Genomic DNA, 27,777 nt, shown 5'->3' with positions numbered 1-27,777 from the left:
TATACATTCATTTTATATACATATTTATCACACTTTTTAAACACTTGCCTTCATTTAGTTGTTTGTTTCTTTAATCTAACTATTATTTTATTCTAGGACAAGTATACAAGTGCACAAGGGACAACATGTTTACAAACTTGTCCTTTTCTTATCTTTAAATATTTTAAATTTTGCCAAATAATACTCTTCACCTCTATGAAGATAAAAGATCGAATGATGGGTTGGAGAGATCATGATTTTTCATGATTCCTTGTTTTTTTGCTTTATTTGTTTTAGCTTTATGTGTGAATAAAACAGTAGTTGTAATCTCTAACTCCTACGTAGACTTAAGTTTTATTTTTAGTTTTAAAAACAGTCTTGTTACTGTTTTTTAGTTTATAAGTTTTGTTTTATTGTTTTTTTTGCTTTGATCTATGTAGAGATCAGAGGTGTATAAAACAATTCTACTGTTATTGTAATTTAGAATTAGAGATTTTCCAATATCAATATTATCAGTTTTGAAATTTATTGTCTTCTTCTTCAGCTTTGTCTGTTTCTTGTGTTGTAAATTTTTAATCTTTCATTGGGTATAAGAGCAGGTTGCAGAATTTTTTGATTGTGGAGATAGTCCCCAGATGGCTATTGGAAAGGATTTAATATTTCAGCTTCCATTATTTACTAGAGAAAACTATGATTATTGGAGTATCAAGATGAAGACTCTACTTTTATCCCAAGATCTCTGGGAATTTGTGGAAGGTGGATACACAGAACCTGTTGATCAGAATACATTCAATACATGGACACCACAACAGAAAAATCAGCTGAAAGAAGATAGAAAGAAGGATAACAAAGCTCTTTTCACAATTCAATCTGCCTTGGATGTCTCAATTTTTCCTCGAATTTCTAGTCTGACAAAATCAAAGGATGCATGGAGGCTCTACAAACTGCATACCAAGGTACAAATAAAATTAAATTGGTAAGACTTCAAACTTTTCAAAGAGAATTTAAAAATTTGAGGATGAAAGAATATGAGTCTATTCATGAATTTATTACTATGACTCAAGGTATAGTGAATTAGCTTAGGACTCAAGGAGAAACTATATCAAATCAAAGAATTGCAGAAATTTTTTTCAAGTCTCTTCCTCCTAAATTTGATCCAGTAGTAAGTGCTATTGAAGAAAGTAAAGATCTAACTACTTTCAAAGTTGTAGAATTAATTGGTTCTTTGCAGTCTCATGAAGAATGCATACAGTGTTCTACGGAAAGTTTTGTGCAAGATTTCCAATCTTCTATGAATATTGAGGAAAAATCCAATTCTCCTCCCTCTCATACTGCTAAATTTCAAGATGAATCTTCTGTAAATAACAAAGGAAGAGGTAGAGGAAGAGGAAGAGGAAGAGGAAATAATAGAGGAAGATGACGAAGTTCTCTTGATAGAAGGAGTATTCAATCTAGATATTGTGAAAGATATGGGCACTATGAATCTGAGTGCAGGAAGAAGAAATCTGACTTGAATAAGTCAATAGCTAGTTATGTAGAAGAATCTTCTGATGCAAAGAATTCTACATTCTTTGCATGCAATTTGGAAAAAGAACCCCAAGAGGATGTCTGGTTCTTGGACAATGGTTGTTCAAATCACATGACAGGTAAATCTGATTTCTTTGTCAAATTAGATGATTCAATCAGGAGTAAAGTTGAATTTGGAGATGATAAGGAGGTTGATGTAATGGGAAAAGGTACCCTTGCAGTCAAGACTAAGCAAGGAGACACTACAAATATTCATAATACTTTCTTTGTGCCAGAATTATAGCATAGTCTTTTGAGTATAGGACAACTTCTAGAAAAGAACTATAAAGTTGTATTTGAAGATAGCTGCTGCAAATTTTTTGCTAAATCTAATAATCATCATCTTGTAGCAAAGACTTATATGACAGAGAATAGATTGTTTCCTCTCAAATTGTTTTCTAGTAGGTTGCATGCACTAAAATCAACCATAGATGATTCATGGTTATGGCATCAACGCTATGGTCATCTGAATTTTCAAGGGCTAACATTGTTGAATAAGAAGAATATGGTGAGAGGTATTCCTCCAATCAAAGAAAAATAAGAAGTTTGTTCAGGGTGTGCACTTGGCAAGCATCACCGAGACAATTTTCCGGTGGGAAAATCTTGGAGAGCCAAATCTCCTCTAGAGCTTTTGCATGCTGACATTTGTGGTGATATGCAAGAGCCATCATTGGGTAAGAACTTTTATTTTTTGACATTCATTGATGATTACTCTCACCACACTTGGGTTTATTTTTTGAAGCAAAAATCTGAAGCCTTTGCATGCTTCAAGAATTTTAAAGCACTAGCTGAAAAATAAAGCGGGTATCTTGTCAAGATACTCAAAATAGATAGAGGAGGAGAGTTTACTTCCAATGAGTTTGTTGATTTTTGTGCTAAGAATGACATCCAAAGACAACTTACTGCCGCATATACACCTCAACAAAATGGCATTGCTGAAAGAAAGAACTGTACCATTATGGAAATGGCACGAAGCATGTTGCAGACAAAAAAACTTCCAAATAGTTTTTGGGGAGAAGCAGTTGCCACTATAGTATATATTCTCAACCGTAGTCCCACAAAAGAAGTTCAAAATCTTACTCCAAAGGAAGCCTGGAGTGGTCACAAGCCTTCAATGACTCATCTTCACATCTTTGGATGTTTGGCATATGTGCATATTCCAAATCAAAAGTGGAAGAAGTTGGATGCCAAATCCCAACTTTGTATTTTTGTGGGCTACTCTACTGCAATTAAAGGCTACAGATTGTATAATCCCAAGACAAAGCAATGGATAGTTAGCCGGGATGTGATTTTTGATGAAGGGGGAGTATGGAAAGATGATGTACAGAAAAATCCATCAATAATCATAAACATGGAAGATAACAGTGTTCCTCCTCCTCTCCCCACAAGCTCAAGTGGAAGTTCTAGCTCCAGTTCCAGTCCTCCAAGCTCACCTAGTTCTTCAAGTAGCGCAAACTCAGGTGAAGATTCACCTTCATCATCACCTCCAACATTCATTCCATGAAAGGTACGAAGTTTAGTTGATGTTTATCAGAGGAGTACCAATATAAATCTAGTTGCTAGTTTTGCTTTGTTTAGTACAATTAAAGTTGAACCCTCTATGTATGAAGAAGCAGTGAAAGAACCTGTATGTGTTAATGCTATGAATGATGAAATGAATTCCATTCATAAGAATAATATTGGGGAATTAGTTCTACTTCCCAAAGGTAAGCAGGTGATTGGTGTGAAATAGATTTACAAAGTCAAATATCATGCAGATGGTTCAGTAGAACGCCATAAGGCAAGACTAGTTGCCAAGGGGTTTGCACAAACTTCTGGAGTGGATTATGCAGAAACTTTTGCTCTAGTGGCTCGTCTTGATACAGTCAAGATTATATTGGCTATTGCAACACAATACAAGTGGCCAATATTTCAAATGGATGTGAAATCAACATTTCTTAATGGTTACATAGATGAGGAAGTTTATGTAGAACAACCTATGGGTTATGAAGTTCCAGAAAAAGAACACTTAGTCTACAAGTTGAAGAAAGCCCTTTATGGGTTGAAGCAAGCTCCTCGTGCCTGGTATTCTAGAATTGACAGTTATTTCATGAAGAAACAGTTCAACAGAAGCCACTCAGAGCCTACCTTGTATGTCCAACGTATTGCCAATGATATTCTCATAGTTTAACTCTATGTTGATGATTTTATTTATACAGGTAATAGCAAAGCTCTCATGGAGAATTTTCAAGCAGAAATGAAACAAGAGTTTGAAATGTCAGATCTAGGACTTATGCACTATTTTGTTGGTGTGGAAGTACAACAAACATCAAAAGGTATATTTATTTCTCAATCCATGTATGAAGCTGATTTATTGAAGAAGTTTAACATGGTGGCATGCAAATCATTTCAAAACCCCATAGCCCTTGGTGAAAAACTAACGAAGGAAGATGCTAGTCCCAAGGTTGATGCAACTCGATATAGGAGTTTGGTTGGTAGCCTCATGTACCTTACAACTAGTAGGCCTGATATTATGTATGTTGTGAGCCTCGTCTCTCGGTTCATGCAGGATCCACATGAGTCACATTGGCGGGCTGCTAAAAGAATTTTGAGGTATGTGAGTGATACACAAAATTTTGGCATTCAATATTCTCCCACTGACAAGTTTGAACTAGTTGGTTACACAGATTTAGATTGGGTTGGTTCAGTGGATGATAGGAAATCAACATCTAGTTATGTTTTTTCATTTAGCTTTGAAGTTGTATCTTGGAGTAGTAAGAAACAGGCAACAATGGCTCTTTCTTCAGCAGAAGTAGAATACATGGTAGCTTCATCGACAAGTTCTCAAGCGGTATGGATAAGAACAATATTGATAGATCTAGATTTTGTTCTTGAGCATCCAACCACCATATATTGTGATAATAGTAGCACTATTGCCATGACAAAGAATGTCGTGTTTCATGCCAGAACGAAGCACATAGAGATCCGTCATCATTATATTCGTGACTTGGTTCAAGATGGACAAGTGGAGTTGCAGTTTTGTCCTTCATCTAAGCAAGTTGTCGATATCTTCACCAAAGCTCTTCTAGTGGCCCCTTTTACTGCCTTCCGAAATCAGTTGGGACTCACCTCCATTGATCATTCAGGGGGAGATTGAAGATAAGATCGAATGATGGGTTGGAGAGATCATGATTTTTCATGATTCCTTGTTTTTTTTGCTTTATTTGTTTTAGCTTTATGTGTGAATAAAACAACAGTTGTAATCTCTAACTGCTACGTAGACTTAAGTTTTATTTTTACTTTTAAAAATAGTCATGTTACTGTTTTTTAGTTTATAAGTTTTGTTTTATTATTTTTTTTGCTTTGATCTATGTAGAGGTCAAAGGTGTATTAAACAATTCTACTGTTATTGTAATTTAGAGTTAGAGATTTTCCAATATCAATATTATTAGCTCTGAAATTTATTGTCTTCTTCTTCTTCAGCTTTGTCTATTTCTTGTGTTGTAAATTTTTAATCTTTCACTCTATTTATCGATACAACTAAACACACTTTGAAATAAAAGTATTGAATTTCTTTAAATGCTAAGATAATTACATCTAAATAATAATTTAAAAATGTTCAATACATTTATTCTAATCATCCCACAATCAATTATTAAATTATTATACACATCAATCAATAGAAACACACTTTAATCAATAAAATTTACATCATATTTCTTATTGATTGTTTCCAATATTGTCCCTAGCTTACTCATATGACAACTTAACCATGTTATATACATATGATACTATGTAGGGAGCAAGTGTAGCTTCCAATGGTGAAGATTGTTGCAAGGAACCCCTGCTTATGTAAAGAGTTAACTGTGACCAAAGCTTGTTTTACGCTCTCTGATTATCGCTGAATGCCTTCTTTAATTAGAGAGACTTTGGGAGAGAGTTTCCCAAGTAGATGCTCAACTCTAGTCTTCAGAAAGCTTGTTTTACGCTCCATGATTAAGGTGGCCAGAGGTCTGCAGAAAGTTTAACTAAGATTATTTTCCCTTAAGTTTTGCTAGTTTTCAGATCGTTCCATGATATAAAACAAATGCTTGCTGTAAATGTAGTGTATCCGTTTGCATCATTTTATATTCACCGATGCCATTTACACGATCCGAGTTTAATTTTTCTTTTAAGAGTGACGTCCTGCACGTTCAATTTGTCATTAATGTAGTTTTAATAACACATGTTTGCGATGTCAACTCTGCAACATATTTAGCAAAAGTCCACTCTGTCGAAAAATTAAATAAGTTACCCAAGTTTGATGCATGTGAGAAGTTACCAACATTGTCCATTGTTATCCGGGCAGGCCAACAGAGGTTGCCTCCATTGGTCCCTATAAAATTTGGCCAATTTCTCATCCATTTCCCCACCTAAACTCCTCTTTCTTCTTCTTCTTGTTTGCGAATAATGACGAGCGCCTCTTTTGCCACTTTCGTGCTCATATTGGCCTCTATTTTTGTCATTTCACTGGCTACAAATGAAGGTGAAGGCGCACGAAAGCCGTACATTGTTCGAATGGTTGAGTCCGCAAAACCCATCCATTTTGCTTCACACCACCACTGGTATGCTTCAATGCTTCACCAGCTCTCGCAATCAATTGAGTTGCTATATACATATGATACTGCCTTGCACGGCTTTGCTGCGACACTGAGCAGCGCAGAAGCTGAAGTCATGGAGACTATGGACGGGTGCTTAGCTGTTATTCCCTCCTCTCTTCATCAAGTAGCCACCACGCACTCACCTGAGTTCCTCGGCCTTGCCGGCACCTCTGGAGTGTGGTCGAAATACTCTACCTCTGGCGAAGATATCATTGTGGGCGTGATTGACTCAGGCATATGGCCCGAGAGCAAAAGCTTCAATGATGCAGGCCTTGGACCCATTCCCGCTAAATGGAAAGGCAAATGCAAAGGTGGGCAGAATTTCAGCTCCGCAAACTGCAATAAGAAAATCATCGGAGCTCAATACTTCGTCAAGGGCTACGAAAAGAGTCTTAATACTATCATTGATCCGAGCTCCGAATACTTATCTCCTCGAGACAGTAGTGGGCATGGGACACATGTAGCTTCTATTGTTGCGGAAGCAGCGGTGACTGTTAACAGTCGGTATGCAAAAGGAACAGCGAGAGGAATGGCCCCACAGGCCAGGCTGGCCATCTACAAAGCAAGCTGGGAATCAGGATTTTCCCATCAAGCGGACGTACTAGCCGCGATAGATAAAGCAGTTGCTGATGGTGTCGACATCATTTCAATTTCAATAGGTAAAAAGACTGCTAATCTGCCATTTTACAAGAACCCAATAGCCCTTGGAACATTCGGGGCCATAGAACATGGTGTTTTTGTTTCTGCCGCGGCAGGTAATAATGGACCTTCCCCATCAAGTCTGGATAACGCAGCGCCTTGGATTACGACTGTCGGAGCCAGCAGCATCGACAGAGACTTTCCTGCTTTTGTACGACTGGGCCATTACATGGGCACCTACAGGGGCACCTCCACATACAAAGGAGGAAATGGAAAATTGCAAGGTCAATTGCCTCTGGTGTATGCTTCCGCCAACGACAACTCAACGTGTTGTCTTAGTGGCAGCCTCGACCGCAATGTGGTTGAGGGCAAGATAGTGCTGTGTGATTACCAGACGTCCGAATTCAAGGACAAGGAGAACGAAGTGGCCAGAGCAGGCGGTGTAGGAATGATTCTTGTAAACAAAAAGGATTTCGGAGCACTGCAGGAGGTTACTACCCCCAATAATGGAACCATTCATAATCTTCCCTCTATTAGCGTCAGTTTTAGAGATGGTGAAAGTATAAAATCCTACATCAAGAGAGCGTCCAATAGATCCACGGCCGAGATGGACATTACAAGGATGACTGTTATTGGAATACGTGCTCCCGTGGTTGCCGCGTTTTCTTCCCGTGGACCGAGTATAGCGTATCCTTCCATTCTGAAGCCTGATTTAATTGCTCCGGGCGTCAACATTTTGGCAGCCTTGAAAGATGATTACGAATTCATGTCAGGGACTTCGATGGCCTGCCCTCACGTGAGCGGCGTTGCAGCGCTGATGAAAGCCGCAAATCCCAAGTGGAGCCCCGCGGCCATAAAATCTGCTCTCATGACGTCTTCTTACACCGCTGACAACAAAAATTGGCCCATCAGCGATTCATATTCCATGCAGCCTGCTGGCCCGTTTGATATGGGTGCAGGTCACATAAATCCCGAAGCTGCGGTTCGTACTAAACTTGTCTACGAAATCGAACCTCAAGACTACATTGACTATCTCTGCTCTGTCGGCTACAACAAGGATCAAATTGCTAAACTCAACGGTAGCTCCTGCCGCGAATCCAGTTTGGAAGCCGCAGATCTGAACTACCCCTCATTTTTCGTGGTTTTTAATCGAGGCAGTCAACGGGTTGAGGTGAAGAGAACACTGACGTATATGGGCAGCACTCCCCATGTTGCGTACAGGGTGCTTGTCCATGACCCTCCCGGCGTGAAAATAAGCGTGGAGCCACGTGTATTGTTGTTCAACACATGGAAGGAGAAAGCCACGTATATTGTGAAATTTGAAAAGCAACAGGGAGACACAGGTGCCACACGCGTATACGGGTCGATAACGTGGTTACCATACCTCGGAGATCATTCCCCTGTTCGTAGCCCAGTTGTTGTAGAAATTAAAAGTTCTATCCTATCATTAGACCATTCATCTAGCAATACCACTCATACTTTTGCTCTGCTGTAGCTTTGCTTTCTGTCAAGTAGGGGGCTGCCCTCTCTACCAGTTTGTTAGCCCTCTCCTGTTGCCGTGTTTCGCCTAGTACCGCTATAAAATAAGTTCGTGTGCCTTATGTCTATGCTTTTTTCATTCATGTGATTTTTCATTTTAGATTGGAGTGTAATTTGACATAATATTAACAGATGATAAACAATTTAATATTGTGTCAATTTGATTTTATCATCTTAAAGTTTTAAAATATATACATACACATATTCTTATATATTTAGACTTCTCTTATTTATTTATATAAACAAATTTATAAATTCACTCTTATTGATGTATTCATCACATTTTTCAAGTACATACCTTCATTTTGTTGTCATTTACTTTATTCTCCAAAAATTATGTAGGTTTAGGGCTGACCTTAAGTCGCAAACTTGTCCCTTTCTAATTAAAAATTAAAAATAAAATAAAAAAGTATTCTATATCTTTAAATGGTAGGATGGTTAGATCCAAGAAAGTATTTAAAGATGTCCACTACATCATTCTAATCATCACACCAATGAACGTGCTCAATCATTATAGGGATCAATCAATAATGACAAGCGTTAGTCTAGTGCAATAAAAAGAGTAAAGGATCTACATCATACAACTTATTGATTGTTTCCAATATTGTTCAATTTGAATGGGTTAAGAAAGGTTTGTTATCTTTACAACTTGGTCATATGATTAGCCAACAATAGTATTCTTACATACCACTAGTCCTAAACTTTTGAGATCCCAAAAGTGAATTAGTTCCAAACTAATAAACTTGTTGCCTAATAAGGAATCCCTAAATTATTACGTTAATAAATATATTTTTTTGGAGGCTAACAACCTATACATTCCTAACACACACAATTCTAAATGATTAAGTGGGGAAGGGCACCAATCTATACAAAACAACCTATATAGTCCATACCTTCACAAACTTGAATTTATTTTTTTCTTTTGTATTATTGTGGTGATTATCACTTTCCTTAACTTTCTTCAATTACAAAAGTGCATTTCCTAATTTATTATTGACAACCTATACTCAATGAATCATGGTTGATTCTATTTATCTAGTTGCATTGACCAAAACAACCAAGATTAACCCTAAGAAAACATTAATTTTCTTTTCATATTATTTTTAATTCTAATCTTCCTCTAGTATTAAAGTGCTTCATTGATATATATCCTTATTTATTAGATTTTGTGAGCATTATTGTGATTTTGTTTTTCAACAACCCTTATCTACCAAATTTAGGCTTTACTTCTATAGCCAATAAAACATTATTATTTTAAATTTTATATTCTAAAAATTCGTATTTAAAATTTACTTTCTTATCTTCTATTTTTTTCACCTAGAAGGGGTTGTTCGAATATTACATCTTTGTATAGTAGATATAGGTTAGATAGTTAAATATAATAAATAATTGCTAGTAAAAAAGAAGAAAAATGTTAGTTAAGTAGTAGTTGGTTGGAAAAAAAACTATTTTTCCGAAGAAAATTATATCAGATAAAATATTAATGGAGAAGAAGGCTTGTAAAAAAAACCCCATAAGCTTTGGGTGATCAAGGGAATGAAAGCCTTTGATTGGAAAAGGCATACTCATTTAGAGATTGCATTTGGCATGAATGAAATTAGTAAGATTATTTGTTAAATATTTATTTTCAAGATTCAATGGCTCTTTGCGTGACGTTTTAGTGATTTTTAGCCATGGTTGTGTAGATTTCTAGTTGTGTTGAGTCTTGTAGATGTGCTACAATAGTATACTATTTTTATTATGGTTGTAATTAGGTTCATATGATAGTGGTTTCATTTGGAATACAAACAATATAAATGTACTAAATTTGTCATATTTTGTGAATTTGATGCAAAATTTGGGTTTTTAAAGCCAAATAATTTTCTGCTATTGTATATTAGATCTCAAACCTGTATATTAGAAAAATAAATTTAATGATGTTCTTTAGAATGTTCATGATTTGTCATCCTCTATACGCAAGCCTAGTTGACTAATTTGGTGATTTTGGATGCAATCAACATAATATTTGAAAATCTAATTTTCAAATTTGAAATTGTTCTAATTTTTTTGTTTAGAAATTATAGTGATATTAAAGCATGATCTTGCCAGCCTATGAGGTATTTGATTATTAAAGTGGATCATGTGCTTCTAGATGTCCCTATTTAAGAGAATGTACCAAATGGATAATGTAAGTGCAATTGACAAATGGTACAAAGAATACAAAAAGCTAGCTAATCAAGCCAAGGGTTAAATCTAAAATTTTATGACTATGTAGAGGATACATGAAGAACTATGCGGGTAAAAGCACAAAGCCGTGACACACTTATATAAAGGAAATGGCCAATGTCGATTCACCTTTTTAAATTGAATCAATAGAAAGTGAAATATATGTTTTGAATTTTGAAATGAAGTAAATGAATAAAATGTATATTTTTTGTGTTTTTAATGTCTATGATTTTTTTTTAAAAATTAAAAATTATTTGAATATAATTTCTTATAAAGTAAACACTATAATTTAGTTGCTGATAAAATGCTGAAATTGAAGTTACACAAGGCATCACACTTTATATAGTAAATTTAACTTTTTTTTCTTCAATTTTTTTTATGTATATTAATAAATTGAAACTTTAGTATAAAAATATATTTTTAACTATTTTATTTATATATATGTTTGTTTCAATAAATTTGAAAAGTTGTGTATATTAAAATATAAATATTTCCATTTGGCATCATCTTTTTTCTTAATTATTTATCCAAATTAGAAAAGAGTTATATCATCTTGACATAGATTCTTTTCTCTAGTGCATTTGTGTTTTTCAAAAAATTTAAATAATTTTAGTATTTTTCCTTTACAAGATAATCAGCCTTATATTTTAGTGTTGATGACCTACTTTCAATAAAAATAAAATATAAAATGACCTTATCTAATGGTTTAGGTTGTGCTGCCAACAAGTTTTGTAATGACTTTCTCTTAGTTTGGCTGGCTTTTTTTTTCTTGTGGTTATGTTGGCTTTTGGCTGGCTATAGCCAGATTTGTTGATGTGGTGTGCTGATTTTATTTGTCTATCATTCTTCACAAAAGGTTCATTGTAGGTTCTTGATCTTGGCAAAATCTGAGGGTGTCGGGTCCCTTCAAAACCTGTTGTATAGGGTTTCGGGTCCCCCTCAAAACCATTTTCTCTTAATCAAAAACTAAAATATTAAAAGATATATATTTTTGAAAATTCACTTATAGATCTATAAAAGGGAATTTTCAAATTTCAAAAAAATGATTATTTATACGAGTAGGAATTGTTGAAACATCATTTTTCAAAAAAACAAAAATGGTAATTGGACCCAAAGTGGTATAAAATATACATTTAGTTCCAATTGGAAAAGTTGTGGCCCAAATATAAGATAGCTATAATGAATCTCTATAGACCATAAGTTTGACTAGAATCAATTTTTAGTTAGAATTACTTAAATTCACTTCTGGTGATAAGTTGGCTTGAAACCTGACATAGTTTTGTGCTTTTACCCATCCCCAATGATGGGTATATTATCGAATCCTTGAAATTTTATAATGTAAATCTTAGGCTTTTAAAGGAGTATCCTTTTACAATTATTTATTAAGGACTGGAGAGGAAGTAGAAATGTTGAGAAATGAAAATGAAAAGATCTCTTCTATGTCAAGTGAAGAAGAAGATGACAAAAATAAACTCAAAAAAGGCTTTGTTTTACATGCAAGGAAGATTGGGAGCTAAGTCATAAATGTGGGAGCAATAAAGAAGAAAAAGGAGAAGCATATACAAATAAGATGGTGGAACCATAAAGGGTGATGGATACATCATTCCAAGTTCAAGATAGGAAGAGGAATAAAATAAATAAATGTTGAATATTTTCATGAAGAGTTAACATCAGAATCAGAACAACATCCTAAGCAAGTACAAGGGAACCTAAAAAAGCATGGCGAAGGTAAAATTCTTGGGTCATTGAAAATGTTTTATTAAATCCTGATAATTTCAAATTCTAAGAAAATATTAATGAATTGAAAGAGAAAAAGGAATCACTTATTAGTTGCAAAGTGAACAAATCAAGGCAAGATGCACCAATATCTTCCAAACTTCCAAATGTTGAGCTACTTTTGTTGCAAATATGTTGTGTTGTCATTAATATCTATTTATGGTGAAATTTGGAAGATTAAAACTATTGTAAAACCAACAAAGATCCAACCACATAAAACCCTAGTTCTATAATTAAGAATCCACCATACACCAACGAAGAACATAAAACATGTAAAACATCAACACATAGAAAGTTTATACCTTTCACATTCTTAGTAGGGTTTTATCTCCATTATTTCCTATCTCCATTTATCTTGCTTGATATATTCGCTCTCAAATTTTGTATTGTGCATGCAAGAGCTCAACAAAGAATGGATTGCGGTTGTGAAGTCACTTGATTGCTAGAAGGATTGATTGCAAAAGTACTTAGGGTTGTGAAAGGATGAAGGAATCCCCTTATATAGAAAACATTATAAAAAGAAGGGATAGGTTAAAGAGGTGAAAGGATAAATGGTCAGCTAGGATTAAAGGGTAGGTGGACAAAATAATAAAATATGAAGAGAGTAGTTAGAAGAAAATGAAGGGATAAATGACAAGTGTCATGGAAGTAAAAAGATAGTGAATTAATTAAATAAATGAAGATCTATTTAATTAATAGAAGAAGTGGGACCAATTAAATAAATAAAATATTTATTTGATTTAGGAAAAGGCTAGAAGAGGATTGATAAATCAATTAAATATATATATATATATATATATATATATATATATTTAATTAATAGAAGGCATAGGATAAAATAATTAAATAAATTAAAATTTTATTTAATTAGGCTAGGACAATTTTAGGTGTCTACAATATCAGATTAGTTCTTTGATGTCAACCAAGGTCTGAAAATGGGTCTGAATGTATGTGATTAGTGGTGCTATATCAAGTGACTAATCATGGCTTCCATTCACATGCTTACAAAATGTAACTTCTAAATGAATTCAATTAAACCCCTAAAAGGTAAAGTAAAAGTGGCTTTTTGTCAGTAATTTTGATAGACATAGAGGAGACTCCATTGTAGGTATTATTTAAGACTAGAGAGGTTCTATCTTAGGGGATTTGATCTAACCCTCCTCAACTAATTCATTCAAATGAGGCCTCTTGAGCCTTAAATCATTATATTTTCTAAAACATATGTGATTTCAAGGAAAAATCAAGATGTACCATGTTTGTAACCCCATTATTATAGGATTATCCCACAATATTACTTTTTAGAGAAGATCACCATTATGGTGCATGTGTATTATCAACATTTACAATTGGATTTGGATAGTGTTAACACTGCATTTGAAACACAATTCATTAAGAAGGAATATCATTTTTATATAAGTGATCATAAAGAGCATAACACACATTTTGTAGAACATTGATTTAAGAAGTTTTTTGAATAGTTGGCAAGTAGGGGAGTTAAAATTGAAAATAATTTTGTATGGTTAGATGGATGCGCATCACAATTAAAATAATTAAGACCATTTTATGCACTATGTAGATATCATCAAAATGATAATATAATGTTAGTGTAGGTTTTTAAATTTTTCTTATGCTAAGGGGTATTTATTTTTTTCTACACATATTATTAATCCTACTTAGGTTATTAGGAGTGGTTAATATGATGACACGTGGAAAAATATTTTAGCTACATGTGGAAATCCCACCTACACATGGGTACTTGAGTTACCCACCCTCTTTTGTCTTGTTGTGCCACCTCACGTAACCAATGTTTTGTTATTTCCTAAGTAGGTTATGGGGTAGTTGGGTTTCTCACCCTCTTTTGGCTTTATGTGCCAACTTTATAACTCCATTTTTTGTTTTCATGTAAGGAGTTAATGCCACATTTTGGCATTTACCAAGTAGGTTAAACCTCCCACTTTTTATGGGGAGTGGGAGTTAATGCACCTCTTGGATGTATATGCTATAATTTTTCTATATAATAAGCACTATACTCTCACCTTCACTAGTTCAGTGATAGCTCAATGAGAGTCTTCTCAAAATTCTCTTCTCTGTCTCTATTTTTCTCTCATATCAAATTTATCTTCATTCAGCTATTTTGATCTTTGATCATCTATTACTTGGAGTTTCATATTATCTATGACCAACATCAGATCATGGGTTGATTTTGGCTTCTTGTAGAATCTAACATATACCACATGTTTGAATTTTCTTTGATTGTGGGCATGGAAAGGGTGAACATGATACATCAAACATGCTCTAAGAAACCATCAAGTGAGTTATGTGGGAGACGTATAAAAGATGCACATGATATTGTTGAATGGAATAAGAAAGACTTTACATCACATGAGGTTGACATATCTTTAGGAACAAACCAATACATTCCACATAGAGTGTTTTGGGAGATATTAAGTATGCAACATTTAAATTTTAAACTTTATATATGCATATATGTACGTGAGTTTGTTTATTTTAGTTTGAATTAAATATTTCTATTAAATACAATGTAATTTTGTAGTTGTGGCTAGAAGATTGATGCATGAATGTAAGAGGGCAAAGAAAACAAGATTTTGGCATTGTCTCATGAGTATAGATAGTCACCCCTAGACATTGTACACTGGGTATTGTAGACACCTGGAATTGTCATGTCTAATTAAATAAATATGTTTATTTATTTAATTATTTTATCCTAAGTATTCTATTAATTAAATAAATCTTTATTTATTTAATTAATTCATTAACCCTCTTCTACGATTTTCCTCAATTAAATAAATACATTTATTTATTTAAATTGTCCCTTTCCTAAATTAAATAAATGCTTTTATTTATTTAATTGATCACACTTCTTCTATTAATTAAATAAATCTATATTTATTTAATTAATTCATTAGCCTTTTCTACCCATGACACATGGCATTCATCTCTTAATTCCTACACTATCTACCCCCTTCATCATTTTATTATTTCCTCTACCTACCCTTTAATCCTAGCAGACCATTTATCTTTACACATCTCAATCTTATCCCTCAATTTCTTACAGTGTTATCTATATAAGAGGATAATCTCCTTAATTATCAAACCTAATGAGCATTATAATCATCTAATCATCTAGTCAAGATGTCTAAGCAATCTTATGCAATCAAGCTTTCTATCAACCACATTCTAGTTCTTTGTTGAGCTCTTATGCACACATAAAATCTGAGAGCAAATATATCAAATAAGATCAATGGAGATAGGAAGAAATGAAGATTGAAACCCCACTAGACATGTGAATGATATATTTGTTTGTTTTGTTGATTTGCATTGTCTTAGGTATCTTCATTGTGTATGGTGGATTACTTTCATTGATAGGCTAGGGTTTTGTGGTGGAATCTGTTTTAGTCTTTCAATATTGTTATTTCCAATATCCACTTTTCACCATATACAGGTATTACTCATGTTTTTGTTTTGATCATATATTTTGGAAAACTATGACAAATGAAACAACAAACAATGTGGATAAGTTGGTGGCTAGAATTTGGTCCTACTAGTTGTTATCAACATATATAATAACGATAAGGATAGAAAATTTGAAGATATTTCTTTTATTTCAATTGATTATCACCATATTTTAGGATTGTTTAGAAAGTTTTGCATATTCATATTGCATGCTTGTGTAATTTTGTAACTTAAAAATTCATGGTGTTTCTAAAGTATTTAATGCAACTTTCAAATATGGTTCTATTTTTATTTATATTAATTTTCCATGTATAAATTATTATCAAGGTCAAGATTATTGGAAACAATATTGTGGTAAAAGGGAACACATAATTTCTCTATGCATCAATAGAGGGTTTATTTAACATTGGGTTTATTTTTGTTATCTTGAAGGAAAATTGAATTTATTTTATTAAGATAAGCGGGGAAAGGCCCCAACCCATTATAGATTATAAATAGAAACCATAAAAAATGGCTAGGATGGCAAGCCAATAACCACCATGAACTACAAGGTAAGTAAGGTTTTGAAAGGGACGAGATCTTTTACAATAAGATATTAAGCACATAAAGATAGTAGAAACAACCCAAACAAGAGACAAAAAATGCTACAACAAACAAAACCAGATATGAATACAACAGTGAAATAGAAAAAAATAGAGAAGAAACTAACATTACAACCAACCAACTAGCCCATTAGGGTGGTTTTACAACTTTCTCTAGAGAGTATTTTCACCATATTAGGAGTAAAATATCATAATCCAATTTTCTTGAGATGAGGCGAGAACTTAATGATATTTCTTTCTTTTTTCCTAGCTTCCATCTTTGGGCAGTTTGTAGAGTAATTTTTGTGTTTTTCATTCAAACACCTCCTATTATTCGTTATCTATTCCTCAATAATAGAGGGAGAAGGTTGATCCTTCTACCCAAAACACCTTTTCTTGTGACTGTCAAAATCCAATGAACTTCCTGACACTTCCTCATACCTTATCATAGCTTTAGGGACGAGATCATTCCCCCAATTATTGATCATTTGTTTTCCTGGGCTACCAGGAGTGGACTACTCACACTCTTTCTTTTTCCTCCTAACTCAATGGTTATTTGTCACATACATAGAAGTAGATGAAGCATGAACCACATTTGTACAAAATTTGTAGACAACTAGATATATTTGAAGTTCAATTTCCTACACACATTTCTCATACTTAGAAGTTTTAAGTGATCTGAGTGGGAAACACTTTGTTCTTTCCACAAGCACTTAAACTCTAGCATATATAGTAGATGCCTATAAATCTGGTAATAGGATCAATATTAATAAATTTCACAAAAGAGTTTGAAATGGACATAATAGTCTTGTAGTTCCAAAATTCCAAGGGTAACCAGAAAAATCAAACCTTAAGAGGAATCTTAATGTTTTTAGAGGGTTGAAACCAAGAGACCTCATAGAGAGACAAAGGCCACTTAATCCCAAGAACTAGGGACCATCAAAACAATCCTATTACTTTACTCAAAGATAGAATAGGAAAAATATGAAACAACTATCCAACAGCATAGATACTTTAACTTGTCCTTTTAGCTAATCTAAAGATAAGAGAGAGTCAAGAATCTTAACCAAAAAGAATTTAAAAAACTTGAAATTAAATCAAAAAGCCACATAAATTTGTCCAAGGGGTTGAGCTTACCTGGTTAAAACATTGGGTTCTCACTGTCGAGACCCAAGTTCAATTCCTAATAGGGACATCTAAAATGGAACTCTAAGCTGTGACTCTTGGCCTTCCATAAAAATGGGGAAGGTCTAGAGTCAATCTAATCAAACATAATAATAATAATAATTCTTCAAAATATTGCGGCTTCAACCTATTACCTACCAAAAAAAAAAGCCATGTAAATTAATTTTATTTTAAACATTATGTTTTGAAAACAAACCCCACTCAATTTATGAAATATGAAAATTAAATAAAATCCAAAAGGTGGTTAGCTCCATGTGTGATTTTTTTTTGAATTTTTGGAAATTAAATTAAAAAAATTATTTGGAGTTGGTCCTCCAAAGTGCTTGTAAATGGTGAGATTGGCTAATTTTATTCAACGGTACATAACTTTCACCCAAAGAGTTAGATTTTCAACTTCCTATACTCATTGTAAAGATGGTTTTGTACACTACACCATGGTATAGGTTTGGTTCCCTAATTTTTCTATTTTAACATGTTTTGGGGACTTGGAATCTAGATGTTATTCGTTATACGGTTTGGGTCATAACTTTTGCATTTTGAGACAAATTTTTTATTTCAAATAGGAATTTGAGAGCAAGTTCAATCTACTACATAGTGTAATATTTCTATTTTATTAGTTTTTATGAATATGAAAACATGCGTACTTGGTTGATCACCTAGTACATGCCTAAGATTTAGGGTGTGAGTGGGAGTGCATCCAAATGAGTCAAGAGGCAAAACCTTGAGGGAGTACATGTTTTCATGAGAAATTTTAGATGCTACAACTAATTATCAAATTTGGTGCTCACTGGTACAATTTTATAAGTGTTTTTAGAGTTGGACTTTGATGATGATAAGTATACAGGTTGTCTTTGGTTTGAGGACATGGTTGGATATGGTTTAGGACTATGATTCTTGTGTGGGTGATAGTTAGATATAGGTACAAAATTGGTGATGAATATGGTATAATGGTTATGCAGGTATACTTTTTGCATTGACACGACATGATGATGTTTGTGGTGTCATGCTTTGATCATGGGGCTTCACTTAATGAACCTAGGTTATAGCACATGTGTTCATGGCATGCTAAATAATCCCCCTATTTTCAAAAAAAAATTGTCCTAAAGTCATTTTTTGTCACCCCCTCCCAATACACAAGCTGAATTAAGAGCCTCCCTATTTTCACCAAATATTAGTTTTTTTCATAGCCCAAATTAAAAACCCGCCTATTTTCACTGATAGGAAATATATTGTACCCTCTGTTTTGGGATATTAAACCCCCTAATATGCATGCATGTGATATAATATTGCCTATCCTGAGAAGCCCCTGTGGGATTGATGTTAGGAGGTTGTTGGTTGTCTCCTTGATGCTTATTTGGTTCCATGACTATGGTACTTGGATGTGGATGTGTTTGGAAAATCAGTTCAGATATGATTTCATGTTTGAGTCATGTGGTCTACAGGATTATTCTCTTTGACATCTTAGTTTTTATTTTACTAATGTAATGATGAGTTTTCATGTTTCAATGGTTGACCTATGAGTTATTCTATTTTTTGGGTTAATCACCTATTTAGTTGTAGTGGGATGACTTTGTTCAGGACTATCTATATCTCTAGGTTTGATACATTGTGGTACATAATTATTTTTGATTAAAAACAAAATGAGTTTAATAGGGACCCAAAGCTAAAACCCAAAAGTTAAAGAGTAGTGAAATAGTCTAAAGCTAGTGGCTAAACACCCCAAAAAAGGGGGAAATGCCCCATAAATCCCAACTAAAAAAGAAACAAAAAATCTTGGGAAAACCTACCAAAAAACTAACCAAGAGCTTCCATAAACTCATAATTTTTCTCAATGATGCTATTGTTGATTACTTCAAGCTCCTCCATGATGCTCCTCATGTCACTTTTATCTTGGTTCCTGCTCCTAGTTCTGAAACACGGCCTTGTAGAAACCTGTATATCCGATCTTTGTGGATTCTTATCCAAATTTTTCTTTTTGGATTTGACAGTTGATGGCAAAATGCTACTGATCAGCTGGGCTTTATAAACAATGGTCTTTTCATTTACTTTTTTAAGACCATCAATGTTGTTATTCATGGATTCTTTATTGATAACCACCAAAGCATTGAGATTACCCCTTAACTCATCCATACCCTTCCCCAACTCGACAATTCTAGCTTCATGTTCAATTTTCATAACCTTCACATCTTCAGTCAATTTGTGAATCATTTGCAAAATATTATCATTTTTATCCAACATGGGATTCTCAGTGAAGGTATTAGTGATCTCTTTTATGCCCTGTTTTATGAAAATAACTTCACTAACAACCTAATGGAAGCATTTCTCTTGGCTAGATGCAGGCTAAAAGGGTATCAATATCCACTTCAACATTCTTACTATTCTCGGGGTCCATCTAGTCCACATTGAGGGGTATATCCAAATTTATATCTTCTTCCCCTTTGTCCTCTATGTCCACCTCTTTCCCCAATTTTTTTTTTTTTGATTTATTATGTCCCATCTCCTAGGGTTTGGAAGGTGGGGTTTTGTATTTTTTAGCTGCAAGTCTAGGGTGGGGAAATTGTTAGTTGGTCTTGTCTGTGGTAATTAATGCATTGGTCATAGTTTTCTTTGAGATAAGAGGATGGATAATGTTTATAGTACCTAGATAGTTGGTGTTGGGACTTGTAGCACGTGGTTTGTCATGATGTCATGATAGCTTGGTTATTCATTGGTTACATTTTTAGTGGGAGCTTTTGACAATGATGAGTTGGCGGTGTAGAATTGATTCTTGATTGGTGGTTTGTTGGTGGTTGTATGTATCTTATTGGCTTGGAGTTCATGGTTACACTTGATGTTATTGACTTTTTAGTTAGTGTAGACTTGGATGTTTTTCATTTAGGAGATGGTTTTACTGATGCCATGTGTGACTCAACATCATAATTTAGTGGAAGTTGTTGGCAATGATTAGGATTCATCATTAGATGTTGGATGATCTTCTTAGTGTATAGATGTTGGAGGTGTCCTTAGATCCTATTGTTGCAAAAGGTTCTTTCACATTTGCAAGTTTACTAGTAGAGGATGGTTATCTTCATGATGATTGATGATGTTGACATCTTGGAGTCTTTGATTAACGATGTTAAAATCTGAGAAACAAATTACAACTCAAAATTGAATTGAAAGAGATAGATCAAATAAACTGTAAATGCAAATTAATTAAATAGCATAACAATGATATCGAGAGAAAACTGATTCAAGTGCTCCAAGGAAAAATAGCATTAGATTACTATCTCCAACTATAGGAAAATACAAGCAAAGTAGCATGTTTATATAGACTAAAGTGTGGGGTGGAGGTGGCAATACCGACCAATGAGGAGAGACCACCATGATGGTCTAAACATAATAAATACACCTCCTCATAGCATGGTGACACCTCAATACCCACTTGTCTTAAGTAAACATGTTTTATTAACCTAAGTAAGCTTAATTAAAGTGTAGGAAAAACCTAGAACTCTAGGAAAATAAATAACCTATCTAGGAAACAAAACACCTACACTAACACCCCTATTAAGTGTTGCATAGGTGGGTGAAAATATGGGTCCCGAAAAATGAAGCTTGATGAGGTACCCATGTACATAGTATTCCCCCCCATTAAAGAAGAAGCACCCCCCAAAAAAAAGAGAGTATGCCCCCAACAAAATAGAGAGAAAGAAAGAAGGAACTAAGAACTCCCCCCAAAAGAGGACACTTGTTGTACCCCAAGAATAGATCGCAAATGAATGAACTTTCTCTCAGTGAAGGGTTTGGTGAAGATGTTTGCAGTCTGATCTGATGTTTGACAATATTGAAGATCAAGAACTTGCTCATGAATTAGCTCCCAAATGTAGTGCATATAAATCTTAATGTGCTTGGTCCCCTAATGATGGAACCGATTGTGAGAAATCTGAATAACACTCTAGTTGTCACAAAAGATGACTGTAGGATTTTGAAAGGAAATGCCAAACTTAGTGATAATGTTATGAAGCTAAATCATCTCAGTAGCAGCATTAACTGCTCCTCGATACTCAGCCTCAGTAGATGAAAGAGAAATAGTAGATTATTTCTTGCTCAACCAAGAAACTGGACCAGAACCAAGAGAGAAGCAATACCCTAAAGTGGACTTGTGATCCTGAGAATCACCTACCCAATCTGAATCTGTATATCCCACCAAGTCAATATCCACACCCGCTCCATAGTGAATCCCATAACTGTTAGCATCCTGTACATAGTGAAGAATCCACTTAGCTACCTTCCAATGCAGCTCATATGGATTCTACATGAAGTTGGAGACCAGCCCCACAACATAGGAAATATCAGGCCTTGTGTGAGTCAAATATATGAGGCTTCCAACCAACTGGTGATACAAGGTAGCATCCACCAAGGGTGAATAATAAGAATCCTCAAGTTTGACTTTTGACAAAAATGGAGTTGGTGCAGGCTTACAGTCAGCCATGCAAAATCTTGAGAGCATATCAAGAGTGTACTTAGGCTATCCAATGAAGATACCAGAAGGCAACTGAGTGATCTCAATCCCTAAGAAGTAGTGGAGTAGGCCTAAGTTAAACATCAAGAAATGATCATGAAGGGCAATTTTGACTGCCTTGATATGGGATGAGTGACTCCCTGTGATCAACAAGTCATCAACATAGAGAACAAGGAAAGTGAGAGTATCATCCTACTGCAAAATATAGACTTTTGGATCAGAATGTCACCGAGTGAACCCAACTGATAGAAAGAAGGAGTCCATCTTGGCATACTAGGATCGAGGAACCTATTTAAGGCCATAGAAAGACTTTCAAAGGCAACAAACAAGTGAAGGATTCTGGATGAACCCCCATGGCTTCTCCATATATATCTCCTCCTGAAGGTCACCATGAAGAAAAGCACTCTTCACATCCATCTGATGAACTTCCTAGCAATGGGCTGCAACAATAGAAAGAACAAGTCGAATGGAATTCATCTTGGCAACTAGCACAAAAGTCTTAGATTAGTCAATCCCAGGAACCCAGGAGAATCCTTTGGTGACCAGATGAGCCTTATACTTATCAAATAACCCATCTGTAGCAAATTTTATTCAATAGATCCACTTGCACTAAACAAGTTTCCTTTCCTTAGGAAGAGGGAATAAATCCCAAGTATGGTTCCTCTCCAAGGAATTAAACTCCTCTTTCATAGCAGCATCCCACTCGAAGACACCTGAAGATTTCCAAAAGGTCTGTGGATTGGAAGCTATAGAAAAGAAGAGATGTGGAGAGTGCTCAAATTGTGACCTTGTTCTTCTCTCATCTGAAGGATCACCAACCCAATCACCTACAGAATCCAGTGTCTGACAATCCCAAAGAGGCCCTATAGCTAAAGAATGAGGAGAATCGAGAGGAGAATCATCCACCCTTTGAATGATGACTAAGAGAGGAGGAAGATGAATCCTCATCATCATCATTTAAAGTGGAGGAAGAAGACTCCTTAGAAGGATTGGGAGGATTAAAATCCTTAGAAGAACTATCCTTATGAAGTTGCAATGTCTCCATAGAAATGAAAGATGGAGAAGTGGAAGAAGATGAAGTGGAAGTATCCTCTTCAAAACGAACACTCATCTCAATGAAAAGCTCATGTGTGGTAGGATGGAGAAGCCTGTAGCCTTTGACACCATTTGGATACTCAACAAATATGCAAGGCTTTCTCAGTGGATCCATAGCCTTGCATTTCTTTGATGGAATGTGGTCCCATGCAGGAGACCTAAACACTCAGAAGTGTTTGACTATGGGTTTTTTATCAGTCCAAGATTCAAAAGGAGTTTCCCCCTTTACAGCTTGATGAGGAACCTGATTTTGGATTTAACATGCACAATTGATGGCCTCTGCCCAATACTAAGGTGCCAATTAGAGATTTCCTTCAAAGATCAATTCTTACATTTTGCAACTCCATTTTGTTGTGGAGTGTAGGGAACTATGTTGAAGATCAATGCCTTCTGAGATACATAACTACTCAAACCTCTGGTTGAAAAATTCCCCCCAATTATCGATGCGTAGAAATTTGATGGTTTTCCCTGATTGCTTCTCTATAAAGGCTTTGAATTATTGAAAAGAATCAAATACCTCAAACTTTTGTTTGAGAAAATATACAAAGGTGTATTGAGAAAGATCATCAATGAATGTCAAGACATATTTGGCCCTGCTGAAAGAAGGATGTGGAAATGGTCCTGCTAAATCACTGTGAACGAGCTCTAAAAGTTGTGTGGCTCTCCACGCTTTGCCTTTATCAATTTTTTCTTTAGAGTTCTTTCCAAGAATGCATCCTTGACAAACTCCATCAGAAAATCGAATAGAAGGCAACCCTATAACCATGTCATTCTGACTAAGCTACCATAAGTAGCGGTAATTCAAGTGGCCAAACTGTTGATGCCACAAATGACTCACCTCATCTAAGTGAGTAAGAAATGCAAGTGAAGGAGAATTGGGAATAAAGTGAGAAAAGTGATATAGTTTGTACTGATGATCTGCCTTTCCCACTGCAATTGTAGACCCATTGTGCATCTTGTTGATTACAACTGTGTCTGGAGTGAACTCAACTCACTTGCCAGAGCCAGAGTGAGTGATTTGATAGACAGATAGAACATTAGTAGAAAAAGATGGAACACAAAGGACATCCTGAAATGTTCCTTTGCCCACGTCAATAAACCCTCTCCCATGCACTTCAAAAGGAGTGTCATCACCCAATATAATATAAGGCATAGAACATGACTCCAAGGAGGAAAAACTATTTTGATGAAGCCATGTGGTGTGAAGCTCCCGAGTCAATAATCCATGAATTAGGTTGTGAAGCAACAACAACTAGGGCCTTGCCCTTTGCTTTACCCTTACTAGTGTCCTTTGAAGATTCCTGAGATGAACTTGGTTTGATATAATCAGACACCTTGATGTTGTTTTCTTCAAGAAGATGAGACAAGTGATAAATTTTCTTCTTCAGACATTTATGTTCATCATGACCATTCTTCTTACAATAGGAACACTTAGTTTTCTCCTTCTTGGGCTTATCACCTTTTGAAGAATATGCATCATTAGCTTCTTTTGGTGCAACTGGTTTCTGTTTTTGCTTCTTTTCTCCTTGTTCTTTTGTTTCTTTTCTTCCTTAAAAGGTCCTTTTTGATCTTTTGTTCCTTGATTTAGAGGGCTTTATTATTCCCATTTGAATCAACTTATCTTGTTCTTTTGTGAGTTCATTTGTAAAATCATCAAGAGAAGGCATTTTATAGCTAGTTCCTAAGGCACTTTTTGTGGCATAGAATATATAAACAAAAACTGAATAGTTTGGACCAAGTTTGGAAAGAATGCTTAGAATCAATTGTGAATCTTTCTTGTCTATCCTACACGCCTTCAACTGTAATCTTATAGCCTTTACTTTTGTGAGGAAGTCCTAAATTGTATCAAAATTACATGGATTTAACCCTATTAGCTCATTCTCCAATTGGTGTCCCCTTAATTCATCTTTTTTACCAAACAACCCTTCCAAAGTTGTCGATACATCATTTGGAGTTGTAGAAGATTCAACATGAAAAAGAAGATCAGGAGATACACACATGCAGAGAGTACCATAAGCTTCATCACATTTGTTAAAACATTTTGTCTTTTCTGCAAGTAGTGATGGTTTACTTTCAAGACCCATAATTACTCTAAACAACCCCAACTTCTTAAGATAGTGTATGCGGAAAAAATGGTTCAATGAAACTTAAAATGTGAAAATTATTCAAAGACTTGCCCACACACCCATGGGACTCTTGGTGCAAGTTATGGAGCCATGGAGAATAGCTCAACTTCCCAAGGAGTGTTTCATGGTTCTCTATCTCACAAGGTCCCTCAAGCCAATGCCTTTGCTCTCAGATCACTGAGCAAAGTGCCTTAGGGATGACGAATGCAAGAACGAGGGATGCTTTTGATCAAATTTAGTATGAATGCATCCTATTTATGCATGATTTTAACAAATGAACTAAACTAGATGATAATATGACAAGGTTAGTAAAAATACTATCCTAACATGATATACTAGCTATATGATTTAATCTAAGATGATAGAAATACTCTAAAATAATTATTATATTTATTCCTATTACAAAGAGAGGCTAAATGCTTTAAAATTGAGTATAAGTATGATGATAAAGACATGGATATCTGAAAATGGAGGAATGAAGGCTCTATTCATAGGAAAAATAGGGCAATGGATGGTTAAGATTGGATGAGCTTATCAAGGGTCGGGATTGAAAGTTATCAATCCATGTTTACAATTCTCACCAATGAAATGGTGACAATTGTCAACATAAGACTACTTGAGAGGAGATGTAAGAAGCATGAAATGCTTGAGAAGACCTCATGGTTACCTTAGAAGGTAAGGGTTAAGGTTAGGTTAAGGTTATCCAATGGATAAAGGTTTTACCCAAAGGATAAAGTCTTGTGCAAGGGTTAAAGGAATAACCATGGTCACAGCAATGAATGCGTGATGAGACCCTTGGGTTAGATGAGGGTTGAGCTAGGAAAAAAGTCTCTAACCATGCCACAAAGGGTTAGTTAACCATTAATGGTTTGGAAGACTTTGGGGACAAATTTGTAAGAGTCCTTCCAAATTTGGGGGTATTCAACAAGTTAGCTTGTTGAAGGCATAAAAGCTTTAATGCCTTTGGAAGACTTTACTCCAAATTTGAGAAGTGACCTCCTCAAATTTAGGGAAAGGGGATAATTGAAAGATTTAGACTAATTGATTAGGATTAGATGGATTCTAGAAGAATTTAGGAAGGGGGTTTAGGAGGCAAGTGGGAGATGTAGGAAAATGCAAGTGGGTGAGGGATAATTTAATTAAAATAAATTCCTCTATTTCAATTTGGTTGCAAGTGGGGGATTTAAATAAATTATATTTATTTATTTGGGGTGAACTATTTAATTAAATGTAAATTTAATTAAAAGTAGAGAGAAGGGATTTAATTAAATAAAATGATTTATTCAATTAAATGATGTGAAAGGCTTAAGTGAATTTAAATAAATAAATTGAATAATTTATTTAATTAAATTGAGGAATGTGGATAATTTAATTAAATTAGATTTAACTAAATAGAGGAATGAGAATAAAATGAACATTAAAATATTCATTTAGGAATGCGGTCATTTTTATATGTCTATATTTTGCCCCTTTTTGAAGTGACGTGTCTGCACATGTTGATTCAAAGAAAATTGATGTGTCATCAAAATTTGATCAGTGTCGAAATGTCGATGTGATGATGTCATGCCCTAGATTTTGATAAATGATGCCCCAGATTTGATAAATGATGTGGATAATGCCCCCTCAGGAGATGAATCAAAAATTTGAAAATATGATTTGATTTGATAAATTCATTGCATTTTAAAATTTTGTCTATGTGGAATGTGTTAATTTGATTCATCTCCCGATAATGATGTTTGTTAGGGTTAGAAGTGAGACCACGAGAAATTTACATGTTCCACCACATAACCCTAATTTCTTTTTACCTTATAAAAAGGTAAAAAGTGGTTTTATTTGGATCATTTGTGTTTGTTGACTTTGGAGAAAGTGACATTTGGAGAGAAAGACAAAATGTCGGTTCCCTATGCTTCTCATCAATTCGAGCGCATTCGTCGGTATCAGAGGCCCACCACGTATGGACCACCGCTAAGTCATCAATTTTTGCCCCATTTTGCTTTTTGTTTTGTCATTTTTATCATGTTTTTCAAATTTTTGTCGCAGAATTCACGGTTTAGCGCGTAGGGTCTGTACCCTATTGCATATGATAAGAAGAGTAGCACATCGAGTTTAGAAACTAGGGTAGCGTCTGAGTAGGTTTGTGTAGTGCAACGTGGGGTTAGGGTAGTGCATAGACATCTCTTAGCGTAATGGATTCATAGGCTAGTACGTAGGGGGAAAAGGGTAGCGCATAGGGGAGACCTAGCACATAGGGTCCATAGGGGGTCACATAATTAGGTTATGCTAGCGTGTAGGTGTGACCTAGCACGTAGGGTTAGGTTTGCAGCACAAAAGTAGATTAGGTTAGCGCATAGGTGAGACCTAACGCATAGGGTGATTCAGGTGGCGCAACACTAGAACAGGGTAGTGCATAGGTGCATTTTAGCACATAGGGTATATTTGGTATCAAATGGAGATTTTTGGATAGAGCATGGCAGGCAACGTAGCGCGTGGAAAAA

At 34.9% G+C, this 27,777-nt stretch overlaps 1 protein-coding gene across 1 annotated transcript; it reads left to right on the top strand.

Annotated features, from left to right (window-relative positions):
- Nucleotides 1-5,973: 5,973 nt before the first annotated feature.
- Nucleotides 5,974-8,298, top strand: LOC131066201 (subtilisin-like protease SBT1.8). Its single transcript, XM_058000897.2, has one exon. It carries the CDS (start codon nucleotides 5,974-5,976, stop codon nucleotides 8,296-8,298), a length of 2,325 nt encoding a protein of 774 aa, XP_057856880.2.
- Nucleotides 8,299-27,777: the final 19,479 nt, after the last annotated feature.

Source organism: Cryptomeria japonica, chromosome 5 (assembly GCF_030272615.1).
Source record: "Cryptomeria japonica chromosome 5, Sugi_1.0, whole genome shotgun sequence".
Taxonomy (NCBI): domain Eukaryota; kingdom Viridiplantae; phylum Streptophyta; class Pinopsida; order Cupressales; family Cupressaceae; genus Cryptomeria; species Cryptomeria japonica.
This window is presented reverse-complemented; position numbering and strand designations above follow the sequence as displayed.

What these genes read in the sequence shown, in the direction of transcription:
- LOC131066201 (XM_058000897.2), top strand. Translation starts at nt 5,974, where the DNA reads ATGACGAGCGCCTCTTTTGCCACTTTCGTGCTCATATTGGCCTCTATT.